General features: G+C 41.5%; 2 protein-coding genes across 2 annotated transcripts; both read right to left on the reverse strand.

Annotated features, from left to right (window-relative positions):
• Positions 1 to 316: 316 nt before the first annotated feature.
• On the reverse strand, positions 317 to 2,536 carry LOC146621147 (arrestin domain-containing protein 3-like). The gene is made up of 6 exons (XM_085368157.1): positions 2,278 to 2,536; positions 2,127 to 2,187; positions 1,898 to 2,039; positions 1,689 to 1,779; positions 1,071 to 1,330; positions 317 to 574 (listed from the first exon to the last, which is right to left on the reverse strand). Exons 1-6 carry the CDS (start codon positions 2,534 to 2,536, stop codon positions 317 to 319), a joined length of 1,071 nt encoding a protein of 356 aa, XP_085224283.1.
• Positions 2,537 to 10,433: 7,897 nt separating this feature from the next.
• LOC146621148 (arrestin domain-containing protein 3-like) lies at positions 10,434 to 13,043 on the reverse strand. Its single transcript, XM_085368158.1, has 6 exons — positions 12,785 to 13,043; positions 12,634 to 12,694; positions 12,399 to 12,546; positions 12,195 to 12,285; positions 11,103 to 11,362; positions 10,434 to 10,682 (listed from the first exon to the last, which is right to left on the reverse strand). The coding sequence occupies exons 1-6, from the start codon at positions 13,041 to 13,043 to the stop codon at positions 10,434 to 10,436; spliced, it is 1,068 nt and encodes a 355-aa protein (XP_085224284.1).
• Positions 13,044 to 13,871: the final 828 nt, after the last annotated feature.

Here is a 13,871-nt window from a genome sequence, read left to right on the forward strand (position 1 = left end):
TGTTTTGTGGGTTTTATTTTAATACTAACTGCATTTTAGTGGGGAGATAATCTACACAGACTAAACACAGAGACAGTAGATTACATTAGATCAGTTGAAATGTGGAAGAATTCTCCACAGACAGGTAAATGGTTTCACTTCTAATCATACATAATTTTCCAAGACTGTAACTCTGGTCAAAATACTTTTTGAACCATGAGGGTCCCAAGGACTCTCTCAAATAATGGGGTCTTTCCTGCTGTTGAAACAAGCTCCTCACTGGAAATACAATATATCATTATGGGTCTGTTAGAAGGTACACTTTGATCCACACAGTTCAAAAAGTTAACATCTCAATGCCATCATCATCGAGAGTGGTAGTGGGGTACGTCGCATGTGCTCCGTAGGGAGGTGGAAGATCTCCACACTGGGGTGGTGTTTGCTGGGGTGTAGTTCCCCAGGCTGGATTTTCTGGGTTCCTAAAAGTGTCAAATCCAATGCCAGCAGAAGGATGTGGTTGTTTCACAACCGCAGGCATGATAACTATAGGAAGTTTGAGCTTTGGATCAATGGAACATTTGATTTTCATTTGGACCTGTGAAAACAAAATAACACACAAACAGTATTGTTTAGCTTTGTTTGTTTGTTTCAATGAATGTAGATGTTGATTCGCATGATTAGGAAGTATTTATATCAGCAGGCCTTTGTTTTTGCCCTGTTTTGTCACTAGAGGGCTCCCGTGCTTTAATCCAAGTTTCTCACTCTTTGTCTTTTTCCCTATTAGTGTTTGCACTTGCCTCTTAATGAGTGCTTTTCTTCCTTTATATGGAAGTACTTTAGTTCCTTTGAGTACTTAGATCCTTTGTTGTATTTCCTTTTGTGAACGTTAAAAAGAAGAAAAGCAGTTTTCCAAAAAAATGATTTGTTACAGTTACCTGTGACAGAAAAGAGGTGCCACTAACCAACTAGCAGCCCAAATAAAACAACCAAAATAAAACAAAGACAAGCCATCCAAGCTTCCTACCATTAGTTATATTACTTAAGCAGTACTCAAGTACACAAACAAAAGGACAGCTCTACAAGTTGTTTACCTTCAGCATGTACTCCAGGTTGATGATGTGGCTGTTCAAGATGGAGGGGGGTAGGTCTCCAGGGATGGTGATCACCTTGGTCACAGTTTTTCTGCCAGAAGATGCTTCAACAGCCTCAGCCTTATCCTTAAGGATGTCGTGTGTGTAAACTGTCCTGTGGCCCTGGGCAAAGAAACTGTGTTTCTGATACAGTTTGAATTTGGGCTTCACTGTGCGACTCGAGTTGTTGTTGATTTCAACTGTGACCACGAGAGCTTCGCCTGTAAAGTACAGAAAGTTATCCTGTATAAATCACTGCCAAGCACAGAAAGACATTTCCTTACATCTACATAATATCTAACTTCCTTTCACTAATCAAAGGATCAGTGCCACAGAAACACCCCTCACTGAATCATGCACACTGGTTTCCTGTTTACAAGCACTTTAAGTAGCTGAGAGCTGGGATGAAATAAAGCAGTATTTTTAAATGATGGGAAGTATCATTTAAAAATACTGCTTTATCTGAAGAGTGAAAGCGCTTGACTCAACCAAACTTATAGTCACTTTCCAAAAAATAAAAATAAGGGAGAGGGCAGAAACTGAATACTGAAAGGCAGTAAGCCAAGTAAAGATAATTACCTTGCATGTATCCCATCTGAGTGGTATGAACATCTACTGAAACCTTTCCAGAGCCCAAAACAGATTTATCCTTATGAGTATACTGAGGTTCCTAAAAAGCAGACCCCCACATTATAAATGTGCTTTAAGGTAATGATCTCGTCTGCCTGAACACTATCAGTTATGAAATTAAATGATTGCTTTTTTTTTTAGGATTAATGATTTCTTACCAGAAGTCCAGGAATGCCCATGTCTGCCTTGGACACAAAAGTGAAGTGAGCCTTGGTTTTTCTTGTAATTGATTGTGTCAGCTCTGCTTTCACCTTATGAACAATTTTTCCACGGGCTCTTTTATAGGTTGATGGCAGTATTCTGTAAAATACAATACAAAAACATTCAAATGACCCACTAAGAAGCATAATGGAAATCTAAACCTCTGATTAAGACAAGAAGAGGTACCCATCAGGAATCCTGAACGAAAAAGGATACACGTGTCTTCCTTTTCCAATGACTTCAGTGCCTGGAAAAGAAGTAGGTGTTGTTTTGAACAGTCTGTTAAACAAGGAACAGTGTATCACGTGTCAGCAACTGTGTTAATTCAATACATCACCATCGTGTCTTGATTCTCTCAAGATATCTTGTTTGATGTCATAATATGTCTCAGTAGCCCAGTAATCGCGGTAATCATTCTCTCCGTAATTCTCAGTCCAGCGTACCTTCGCTCTCCCTTGTCCTCTAAAAATCAGCGATTGGATCTTGGTTTCACCAGACACCTCCACAATAATTCTTCCATTAATCATATCTCCATTCGTGAAGGTGTTTTTGCTGTTGATGGCATCGTATTCGATTGAGAATCTTGTAATGGTCATTTTCAGATGGCAAAAAGTGGGATAAAAAAATTCTGTTGCAAAAACCAAGAGAAAACTCAGGCCAGTTGTGCCCAGCACAGCCACTCTCTGCCGGTTATATCTGCTTTCAAGTATACAAATAATGTGAAACCAGTTTTTCTTGTATCATACACCCTCCCAAAGCAGTGCCACTAAAAGATTTTCAGCTATGGAAACTTAACGGGGTTTAACATGAGATTACATTATGAATGATTTGAGACACACTCTCTGGATAACCAGCATGGTCTCTTCACAACCACATATTGGGGCAGCGAAAAATACCACCTTGTTTCTCTTTATTTATTTTTTATTGTAGGTGTGACTGCCACATGCTGGCTGCATCACATGATATATTTCACCACACCTACAGTAAATTTTCCACTTGATGCAGATTACATGCCATGATGTTAAAACTCTTTGAAATCCTAAGCAGAGGTGATGAGAAGTAACCTTAACAATAGACCCCGTTTTTCAGAGAGATGACAAAAGGGCCTTTTGGGGGGGGGGAGCATGCTGCTGTTCTCACGGCCCCTGATTCCCAAGGCTTGGGAGATAAGTTTCCACATATTTTGATAGCAAAAATTTGGGGGAAGTTCCCCAAAAAGGATTAACAAATTCTTGTTTGGAGGACATTACTATTAAATAAAACAGTAAAAGTATCACTAACAACACTATAATATTCACAGTAGGTTTAGAAATAATATTATATGAACGGTATCAACTTTTCCTGGGGAAACACGTTCTAAGTAAGTTAGTGTTAATAAGTGTTAATGACCCCTCTTACCAGATTAATTTTGTCTTAATAGTCAAAATTAATCTGGAAACACTGGCAAAACCTAAAACATACCAGGAAAAAAATGTTGCGGTCAATATTTTGATGGCCCCATGAACTGAAAGCAATTAACTCAAAGTAAAAGATGTCTAGTTATGTCAGCTTCATGTTTTGTGGTATATCTTGAAAAATTACTAAAATCCAAAGACCACCCCAAAGACGTTTATTTCGTTAAAAAAGTTTATTATCATACAGAGCTTTATTTCAAAGATACCAAAAAAACAAAACAAAAAAGTGCATTATATGTCACCTGCAGGCTTGATATTGTAATGCTGTTAACCAGTGAATGGAAAATATTTTACTCTTTACTTTTCAGAAAGGGATCCTGGGATCGGAGAGCACGGGATGGAACATAAAGGTGCAAAAGATCAGAGAGGTATGAAGGTGGCAATCCATTTAAAGCTTTGTAGGTGAGCAGCAGGACCTTAAAATCTGCTCAAACCTGACAAGATAGCCAATGAAGGGATTTCAGTACAGCGTAATGCACTCAAATTTTCCAGTTTTAGTTCAAATGCGAGGCGCTGTATTTTGCACCATCTGTAAACCTCTAAAACTTTTCTTTGGTAGCCCAGAAAAGAGATCGTTACAATGATCAATACGTGAAGACACAAATGCATGGAGAAGAACCTCTGCAGTCTTGCTTGATAAAACTTGTCTGATTTTGGCTATGTTCCTTAAATAATAAAAGGTGGTCTTTGTTGTCTCTCTTACATGAGACTCAAAGGAGAGCACTGTGTCAAACCACACGCCCAAGTTTTTTACCTTCAATTTTCAAGATTAAATTTTGGGACATGTATTGAAATTTTTGTGGTCCAGTGACCATCAACTCTATCTTATCAGTATTAAGAAGCAGGAAGTTATCCGATTACCAGCCCCTAATTGCAGATAGACACGATTCTAATTTAGACATGTCAGCACAATTTCCAATGGTTAAAGGAACATAAAGGTGCAGGTTGTCAGCGTAACAATGAAAAGTTACATTAAAAGAACGTAAAAGAACACCAAGAGGCAGCAGATACAGGGAAAACAGCAATGGGCCAAGTACAGAGCCCTGAGGGACCCCATGCCCCACTGCACAGGTCTCGGAGAGATCATTTTTAAAACTAACAGTCTGAGATCTCCCAGACAGATAAGATCTCAGCCATGATAAAACATTTCCTGTAACTCCAATAAAATGTTCAAGCCTATCCGATAAAATACAGTGATCCACAGTGTCAAATGCAGCACTTAGATCTAGTAGTACTAAAACTGAAGTGCGATCACTGTCTGCATTTACCAACAGACTGTTTGCCACTTTGATTAAAGCTGTTTCTGTGGAGTGATTTGGTCTAAAAGCAGACTGAAATGGTTCAAACAGATTGTTTGTTGAAAGATGATCAGTGAGCTGCTTAAAAACAACTTTTTCAAAGACCTTAGACAAAAAAGAAAAATGTGAGATGGGTCTATAGTTTGCAACTAAGTCAACATCCAGTCCAGGCTTTTTCAAGATTGGCACTACCACAGCAGATTTAAAACATTCAGGGAAGACTCCGGTCATCAATGAAGTATTTAAAAGAAACAGAATGTAGGGTCCTAATACTGACCACAGTTCCATTATAAGTACTGTTATACATTTTCTGCTTTCTGGAACACGTAGACACTTAAGATATGAAGTGTTTAATTAAAAAAAACAACAACAAAAAGAAACAATCAGGAGTGGATACTCCTATATGAGGCAGTTAAACACACACTATAGGGATTTGGTATAGTCTATAGCCACAGAAGTGCTTGGTGAACACTAGAGTGGCTCTTAATGACCACAGTATGCTTCTCGGTGTTTTCACACCATTTCCTGGCAAAGCATCTGGTCAGACCTGTTGCTAGGATTTATTCTCAAAATCTGGCAATGGAGGGTACATTGCATATGCTCCATAAGGAGGAGGGGGATCTGACGGTTGGGGAGCTGCTATTGGTTGTTGTGGCTCAAAACCCCACACTGGAGGGTTTGGGTTCGGGTTCGGGTTGAATCCAAAGGGGGTAGCAGCAGCAGCGGGATAGTGTGGTGGCACTGCAGGATAGGCCTGGAAGGCTGGCAGGATGGCTACAGGAAATGTAATCTCTGCAGAAAAAACACTTTTGCAAACAAATGAACAAAGCGTGACAATTGTGTTCAAACGCTTTCAGCAGCTTTACACAAAAGTCTTTCACTGTGTAAAATAAAGAACCGACAGAGAGCTTTAAATATCGCTCTGCTGCGATAACAAAGTAAAATGAAATTCATTTTCTTTCGAGGAACAGAGCATTCCTTCTTGGACCATTTTAGGTTAGCACAGCATAGATCTGGGCTGTTAGCTGATCTGGTGACTGATCTCCAGTGTGACAATGGGTATTAAGTTACTGACTGGAAACAGTCTTGACTATAGGCAATACAATCCAGTCATATTGTATTGTGTGAAAGCAATGTGACGCAGTATAATTACTAAGGGAATATTTTTGAGGGCAACATAGAACTACTTTAGGCACCTTTTTTATCAAATCAAGATTTTTAATGGACATATTGGTGAAAGCTTTTTTAGTATTTAGACACAATTAAAAGTCAAAAATCTACTTTAAGCAACTCTTTCAAATAACAAAAAACAGCAAACATCCCTTAACTTTCATCTGACCATAAGAAGGGAATAGCATCCGACCGTTGCTTTGGATTAAGTGCTATAACGACTGTAAGTGTTACAGTATAGCTGCCTGGCAGACAGGATGTGATGAGTGTAGAAATAATAACCAAAATAAAACAGGAAGAGAGGCACAGCTAAACAGGGAAGCAAAATTATATTAATCCGGCAGAGCTTCAACAGCATTCCGAGGGAGACTGGGGATGCAGTGGCTTGCAAAAGTATTCGGCCCCCTTGAACTTTCCCACATTTTGTCACATTACAGCCACAAACATGAATCTATTTTTTTGGAATTCCACATGAAAGACCAATACAAAGTGGTGTACACGTGAGAAGTGGAACGAAAATCATACATGATTCCAAACATTTTTTACAAATAAATAACTGAAAAGTGGGGTGTGCGTAATTATTCAGCCCCTTTGCTCTGAGTGCAGTCAGTTGCCCATAGACATTGCCTGATGAGTGCTAATGACTAAATAGAGTGCACCTGTGTGTAATCTAATGCCAGTACAAATACAGCTGCTCTGTGATGGCTTCAGAGGTTGTCTAAGAGAATATTGGGAGCAACAACACCATGAAGTCCAAAGAACACACCAGACAGGTCAGGGATAAAGTTATTGAGAAACTGAAAGCAGGCTTAGGCTACAAAAAGATTTCCCAAGCCTTGAACATCCCACGGAGCATTGTTCAAGCGATCATTCAGAAATGGAAGGAGTATGGCACAACTGTAAACCTACCAAGACAAGGCCGTCCACCTAAACTAACAGGCCGAACAAGGACAGCGCTGATCAGAAATGCAGCCAAGAGGCCCATGGTGACTCTGGACGAGCTGCAGAGATCTACAGCTCAGGTGGGGGAATCTGACCATAGGACAACTATTAGTTGTGCACTGAGTGGCAAGAAGAAAGTGGGAAAGTGTGGGAAAGTTCAAGGGGGGGCGAATACTTTTGCAAGCCACTGTATTAAGTCCAAATGGACCATGTTCAGCACTTCCATTGCCGAAGCCGCTGCACTGAGCTGCAGCCGCAAGGTAGTTGGTGCCTGTCATGGTGGTAATCCGCGAACCAAATGGAGGACACCAGAGGTAAGCGGTGCCACCAAGCTGAAGAAGGAGTCCTACCGGGCTTGGTTAGCCTGTGTGACTCCGGAGGCAGCTGATAGGTACCGACAGGCCAAGCGGAATGCGGCACGGGTGGTGGCAGAAGCAAAAACTCGGGTGTGGGAGGAGTTCGGAGAGGCCATGGAAAAAGACTTTCGGACTGCCTCAAAGAGATTTTGGCAAACCGTCAGGCGACTCAGGAGGGGAAAGTGATGCTATACCTGCACTGTGTATAGTGCGGGTGGAGTGCTGAGAAAATTGTCCGGCGGTCGAAGGAATACTTTGAGGACCTCCTCAATCCCACTGGCACGTCTTCCGTGGCGGAGGCAGAGTCTGGGGATGAAGGGGAATGACCCGCCAATCTCTGGGGGCGAGGTCACTGAGGCAGTTAAACAACTCCTTGGTGGCAGAGCCCCTGGGGTGGATGAGCTCTGCCCCGAGTTCCTGAAGGCTCTGGATGTTGTAGGGTTGTCTTGGTTGACACGTCTCTGCAATGTTGCGTGGAGATCAGGGGCAGTACCCCTGGACTGGCAGACCGGGATGGTGGTCCCCATCTTTAAGAAAGGGTACTGGAGGGTGTGTTCCAACTACAGGGGAATCACACTCCTCAGCCTCCCTGGGAAAGTCTATGCCAGGGTGCTCAAGAGGAGAGTCCGTCTGTTAGTCAAACCTCGGATACAGGAGGAACAATGCGGTTTCCGTCCTGGTCGTGGAACACTGGACTAGCTCTTTATCCTCTCAAGGATACTCGAGGGCACATGGGAGTTTGCCCAACCAGTCTACATGTGTTTTGTGGACTTGTAGAAGGCATTCCACCGTGTCCCTCGAAGGGTCCTGTGGAGGGTGCTCTGGGAGTATGGGGTGTCTGGCCCATTGCTAAGGGCCATTCAGTCCTTATACGACCGTTGCAAGAGCTTGGACCGCATAGCCGGCAATAAGTCAGACTTGTTCCTGGTGGGTGATGGGCTCCGCCAGGGCTGCCCTTTGTCACTGATTCTGTTCATAATTTTTATGGACAAAATTTCTAGGCGTAGCTAAGTGGCGGAAGGCTTTCACTTCGGTGGTCAAAGGATCTCATCTCTGCTTTTTGCAGATGATGTGGTCCTGTTGGCTTCATCAGGTGATGGCCTCCAGCTCACCCTGGAATGGTTCGGAGCCGAGTGTGAAGCGGTGGGAATGAGAATCAGCACCTCCAAATCTGAGACCATGGTCCTCAGCCGGGAAAGGGTGGAGTGCCCACTCCGGGTCAGGGACGAGACCCTGCCCCAAGTGGCGTTTAAGTATCTCGGGGTCTTGTTCACGAGTGATGGGAGAAGGGAGCGGGAGATCGACAGACGATTTGTGCAGCAGCTGCAGTGATGCAGACGCTGCACCGGTCTGTTGTGGTGAAGAGAGAGCTGAGTGTAAAAGCAAAGCTCTCAATTTACTGGTCGATCTACGCCCCTACCCTCACCTATGGCCACGAGCTGTGGGTAGTGACCGAAAGAACGAGATCGCGAATACAAGCGGTAGAAATGGGCTTCCTCCGAAGGGTGGCTGGCCTCTCCCTTAGAGATAGGGTGAGAAGTTCGGCCATTCGGGAGGGGCTCAGAGTAGAGCCGCTGCTCCTCCACATCGAAAGGAGCCAGTTGAGGTGGTTCAGGCATATGACAAGGATGCCCCCTGGGCGCCTCCTGCACGAGGTTTTCCGGGCATGTCCCACCGGGAGGAGCCCCCGGGGCAGACCCAGGACACACTGGAGAGATTATATCTCTCGGCTGGCCTGGGAACGCCTTGGTCTTCCCCCAGATAAACTGGAGGAGGTGGCTGGGGGAGAGGTAGGTCTGGGCTTCTCTATTTGGGCTGCTGCCCCCACGACCCGGCCCTGGATAAGCGGAAGAAAATGGATGGATGGATGGATGGATGGATGGATGGACGATAAAAAGGTTTGTTTTCTGCATTATTCGTTCGCTTACGCACAAGTCTACTGTTGCTTGCACCTCTGATAAAGTTTCACAAGTGTCAGATTTCTTTTTATAGATATAAAAATATGGATATGTACTGATAAATGATCAGAATTATAATATTTCTGACTGTCTGAGGCAAAATTTCCCTGATTCATGCTGAATCGATCGAATTGTGGATTGAATCGAATCACGACCTTGTGAATTGGAATCGAATAGATTCTAGAAATCAGTGACGATACCCAGCCCTAGTCTATAATTTTGGACAGTAAGGTGGAATAACCAACTAATACAGTTTTAAGACTCACTGCAGTTTCTAGCAAACATTTTTCAAGCTGCTTACCCTGAGTCTGTGCTCAGCTTTGATGATGTTGCAGTTGAAGATTGAGGGCTCCACATCACGGGGAATGGTGATGACCCTTGTGACAGTTTCTTCTGCAGATGGAGGGATGGCGTCTCCCACCTCTTTCAAGAGGTCTTTAGTATGGACCCTTCTCTTCTTGCAAAGAAACTGTGCTTTCTGTACAAACAGTAAATGGTAAATGGTGTTAAATTGAATTTATTTGCCAAAGACAGTGACTATATCAAATTTACTCCTGACCCCATAGGCCCCAACGTGAACCTTGGAGCACATACTTTTATACATCAGTTAATGGTTGTCGTGTCCAAATTGCCCAAATGGACTCTAAGGTTTTAGAAGAAGCATTACATTAGGATGTGTCATATGATGAGTAGAATATAAGGGTTCACATTAAACTGGAATCACCAGCCACAAACACAAGATGTTAGTTTTGCATTTCAAATATGATGTTTTATTAGAAAAATATAGTAACACAGCTTAAACCTATTTGCTGGAACGTTCAAGACAATTTACTACACAGCAAAAGCAAGACACAAGTAGGCAAAGTTCTTTGTGCTACAGAGTGCTCTGGGAGGCACACAGAGTCTCCACAGACTACTAAGGATCAAACCTCTACCAACATGACATTGATTATAAAACTCTAAGCATATATGAGTAGATATTTCTAAGCATAAATGACAATCAACAATACAAATCTGACAAACTCTTGTAAATATATTATTTACACAGATATTAAATGTATACAATCTTACAGTTTAAATAGGAAAGTAAATTAAAATCTGTTAGGAGTTAGAAGATAACAACTGCTAATATGAAAACCAGCATTTTCTGATTTATTGCCTCAATTGATGTCATCTTCACAGTTTGGGGTATGAAGGAACAAACAATAGGTGCTTGGTAGCTTTAACAGCACACCAGTCTGCTTTTCTGAATGTATTCAATCATTTGTGTCAAGTCTGTGTTTAAGGCTTAAATGTTCTCTCTCAAGGGAGATTTTCAAAGTGCAGTCTTATAATCATCAAGAGTGGTAGTGGGGTACATCGCATGTGCTCCGTAGGGAGGTGGAAGATCTGCAAGTTGGGGTGGTGTTTGCTGGGGTGTAGTTCCCCAGGATGTTTTTTCTGGGTTCCTAAAAGTGTCAAATCCAATGCCAGCAGAAGGATGTGGTTGTTTCACCACCGCAGGCATGATAACTATAGGAAGTTTGAGCTTTGGATCAATAGAACATTTGATATTCAGTTGGACCTGTGCAAACAAAATAACACACAAACAGAATTGTTTAAGATTTTTTTGTTCAGGAATTATTGATTTCAGCAGGGCTTTGTTGTTGCCATGTTTTGTCACTAGAGGGCTCTCACGTTTTAATCCAAGCTTCTCAATCTTTGTTTTCTTCCATTAGTTCCTCTGAGTACTTACATCCTTTATTTTATTTCCTTTTGTGAACGTTAAAATGAGGAAGGAGAAAAGCAGTTTAACAGTTTTCCATAAAAATGATTTGTTACAGTCACCTGTGACAGAAAAGAGGTGCCACTAACCAACTAGCAGCCCAAATAAAACCTTTTAAATGGCATATACAGAAACAAAGACAAGCTTCCTACCATTAGTTATATTACTTAAACAGTACTCAAGTACACAAACAAAAGGACAGCTCTACAAGTTGTTTACCTTCAGCCTGTACTCCAGGTTGATGATGTGGCTGTTCAAGATGGAGGGGGGTAGGTCTCCAGGGATGGTGATCACCTTGGTCACGGTTTTTCTGCCAGAAGATGCTTCAACAGCCTCAGCCTTATCCTTAAGGATGTCGTGTGTGTAAACTTTCCTGTGGCCCTGGGCAAAGAAACTGTGTTTCTGATACAGTATGAATTTGGGCTTCACTGTGCGACTCGAGTTGTTGTTGATTTCAACTGTGACCACGAGAGCTTCGCCTGTAAAGTACAGAAAGTTATCCTGTATAAATCACTGCCAAGCATAGAAAGACATTTCCTGACATCTACATAATATCTCTCTACAGGAGTTCAGGATGCTTTTATGCAGTTGGCTAAAGTCGGGTGATCCAGAGGCCAAATTATCTGGGCATATACCATCAAGAGTCATCCTCCCAAAAAAGCAACAACATGAAACTATATAAAACAAAATCCATCTCAGTGTAACACAGCCATTATGCCATTTTCCTCCAAATTCATATGACACAAAATAAGGCACAAAAGAGTCTGGAGAGTTTTATTCTTACATGACTTAATGTTCCTGGCACAAAAGGCGCCAAATGCAACCTTTTTTCTATCTTAAATGATTATTGGACTTTTCAACTTTTTGTCTTTACCTTCCTTGTAAGTCTAGTGTACAGTGGTTGATAATTTAGCTTGCCAAATGTACCCCCCTAGATGTTGCCAAAAACAGCACGTCAGCATCATACAGCTCGGTTCGTACTCATAAAAACAAAACTACAACAACAACTTTTAGCTTAGTACTCAATCAGCTATAACTTCCTTTCAATAATCAAAGGATCAGTTCCACAGAAACACCCCTCACTGAATCATGCACACTGGTTTCCTGTTTACAAGCACTTTAAGTAGCTGGGAGCTGGGATGAAATAAAGCAGTATTTTTAAATGATGCTTCATTAGGGAAGGAGTCTAAGGAGTAAAAAGCTCTTGACTCAACCAAACTTATAGTCACTTTCCAAAAAATAAAAAATTAAAATAAGGGAGAGGGCAGAAACTGAATACTGAAAGGCAGTAAGCCAAGTAAAGATAATTACCTTGCATGTATCCCATCTGAGTGGTATGAACATCTACTGAAACCTTTCCAGAGCCCAAAACAGATTTATCCTTACAAGTATACTGAGGTTCCTAAAAAGCAGACCCCCACATTATAAATGTGCTTTAAGGTAATGATCTCGTCTGCCTGAACACTATCAGTTATGAAATTTAATCGTTGCTTTTTAGGATTAATGATTTCTTACCAGAAGTCCAGGAATACCCATGTGTGTCTTGGACACAAAAGTGAAGTGGGCCTTAGTTTTTTTTGTAATCTTCATTGATTGTTTCAGCTCTGCTTTCACCTTATGAACAATTTTTCCATGGGCTCCTTTATAGGTTGATGGCAGTATTCTGTAAAATACAATACAAAAACATTCAAATGACCCACAAAGAAGCAGAATGGGAATCTAAACCTCTGATTAAGACAAGAAGAGGTACCCATCAGGAATCCTGAACGAAAAAGGATACACGTGTCTTCCTTTTCCAATGACTTCAGTGCCTGGAAAAGAAGTAGGTGTTGTTTTGAACAGTCTGTTAAACAAGGAACAGTGTATCACATGTCAGCAACTGTGTTAATTCAATACATCACCATCGCGTCTTGATTCTCTCAAGATATCTTGTTTGATGTCATAATATTTCTCAGTAGCCCAGTAAACGTGGGTTTGATCTTGTCCGTAATGCTCACTCCAGCATACCTTCGCTCTCCCTTGTCCTCTAAAAATCAGCGATTGGATTTTGGTTTCACCAGACACCTCCACAATAATTCTTCCATTAATGATATCTCCATTCGTGAAGGTGTTTTTGCTGTTGATGGCATCGTATTCGATTGAGAATTTTTTAATGGTCATTTTCAATTGATGACAAAAAGTGGGGGAAAACAAAAATCTGTTGCAAAAACCAAGAGAAAACTCAAGCCAGTTGTGCCCAGCGCAGCCACTCTCTGCCGGTTATATCTGCTTTCAAGTATGCAAATGTTGTGAAACCAGTTTTTCTTGTATCACACACCCTCTCAAAGCAGTACCACTAAAAGATTTTCAGCTATGGAAACTCGACGGAGTTTAACATGAGATTACATTATGAATGATTTGAGACAGTCAAGACACACACACTCTCTGGATAACCAGCATGGTCTCTTCACAACCACATATTGGGGCAGTGAAAAATACCACCTTGTTTCTCTTTATTTATTTTTTATTGTAGGTGTGACTGCCACATGCTGGCTGCATCACATGATATATTTCACCACACCTACAGTAAATCTTCCACTTGATGCAGATTACATGCCATGTTTAACCCTTTGAAATCCTAAGCAGAAGTGATGAGAAGTAACCTTAACAATAGACCCCCTTTTTCAGAGAGATGACAAAAGGGCCTTTTGGGGGGGGGAGATTACCAAGGCTTAGGAGACATCTTTTCATATATTTTGATAGCATAAATTTAGGGGAAGTTCCACAAAGAACATTAAAAAAAATTCTTCTTTGTTATTGTCACTAACATCACTATAATATTCACAGTAGGTTAAGAAATAATACAAAAAGAAAGGTATCAACTTTTCCTGAGGAAACACATGCTAGGTAAGTTAGTGTTAATGACCCATCTTACCAGAAATTGTCAACTGTCTAAATAGTCAAAATTAATCTGGAAACACTGGCAAAACCTAAAAAAATACCAGGAAG

Source organism: Diplotaxodon limnothrissa, linkage group LG12 (genome assembly GCF_057381915.1).
Source record: "Diplotaxodon limnothrissa isolate DT_005_m linkage group LG12, D_limnothrissa_male_GT1.1, whole genome shotgun sequence".
NCBI lineage: Eukaryota > Metazoa > Chordata > Actinopteri > Cichliformes > Cichlidae > Diplotaxodon > Diplotaxodon limnothrissa.

Bases quoted from the DNA above. Each gene is read 5' to 3' on its own strand.
- LOC146621147 (XM_085368157.1), bottom strand. From the start codon at position 2,536: ATGACCATTACAAGATTCTCAATCGAATACGATGCCATCAACAGCAAA. The intron at 2,188-2,277 runs GTGATGTATTGA...CTTCTTTTCCAG, and splicing joins GAGAGAATCAAGACACGATG to GCACTGAAGTCATTGGAAAA. The intron at 1,780-1,897 runs GTAAGAAATCAT...TCTGCTTTTTAG, and splicing joins TGGGCATTCCTGGACTTCTG to GAACCTCAGTATACTCATAA.
- LOC146621148 (XM_085368158.1), bottom strand. From the start codon at position 13,043: ATGACCATTAAAAAATTCTCAATCGAATACGATGCCATCAACAGCAAA. The intron at 12,547-12,633 runs GTACCTCTTCTT...TGTATTTTACAG, and splicing joins TCGTTCAGGATTCCTGATGG to AATACTGCCATCAACCTATA. The intron at 12,286-12,398 runs GTAAGAAATCAT...TCTGCTTTTTAG, and splicing joins TGGGTATTCCTGGACTTCTG to GAACCTCAGTATACTTGTAA.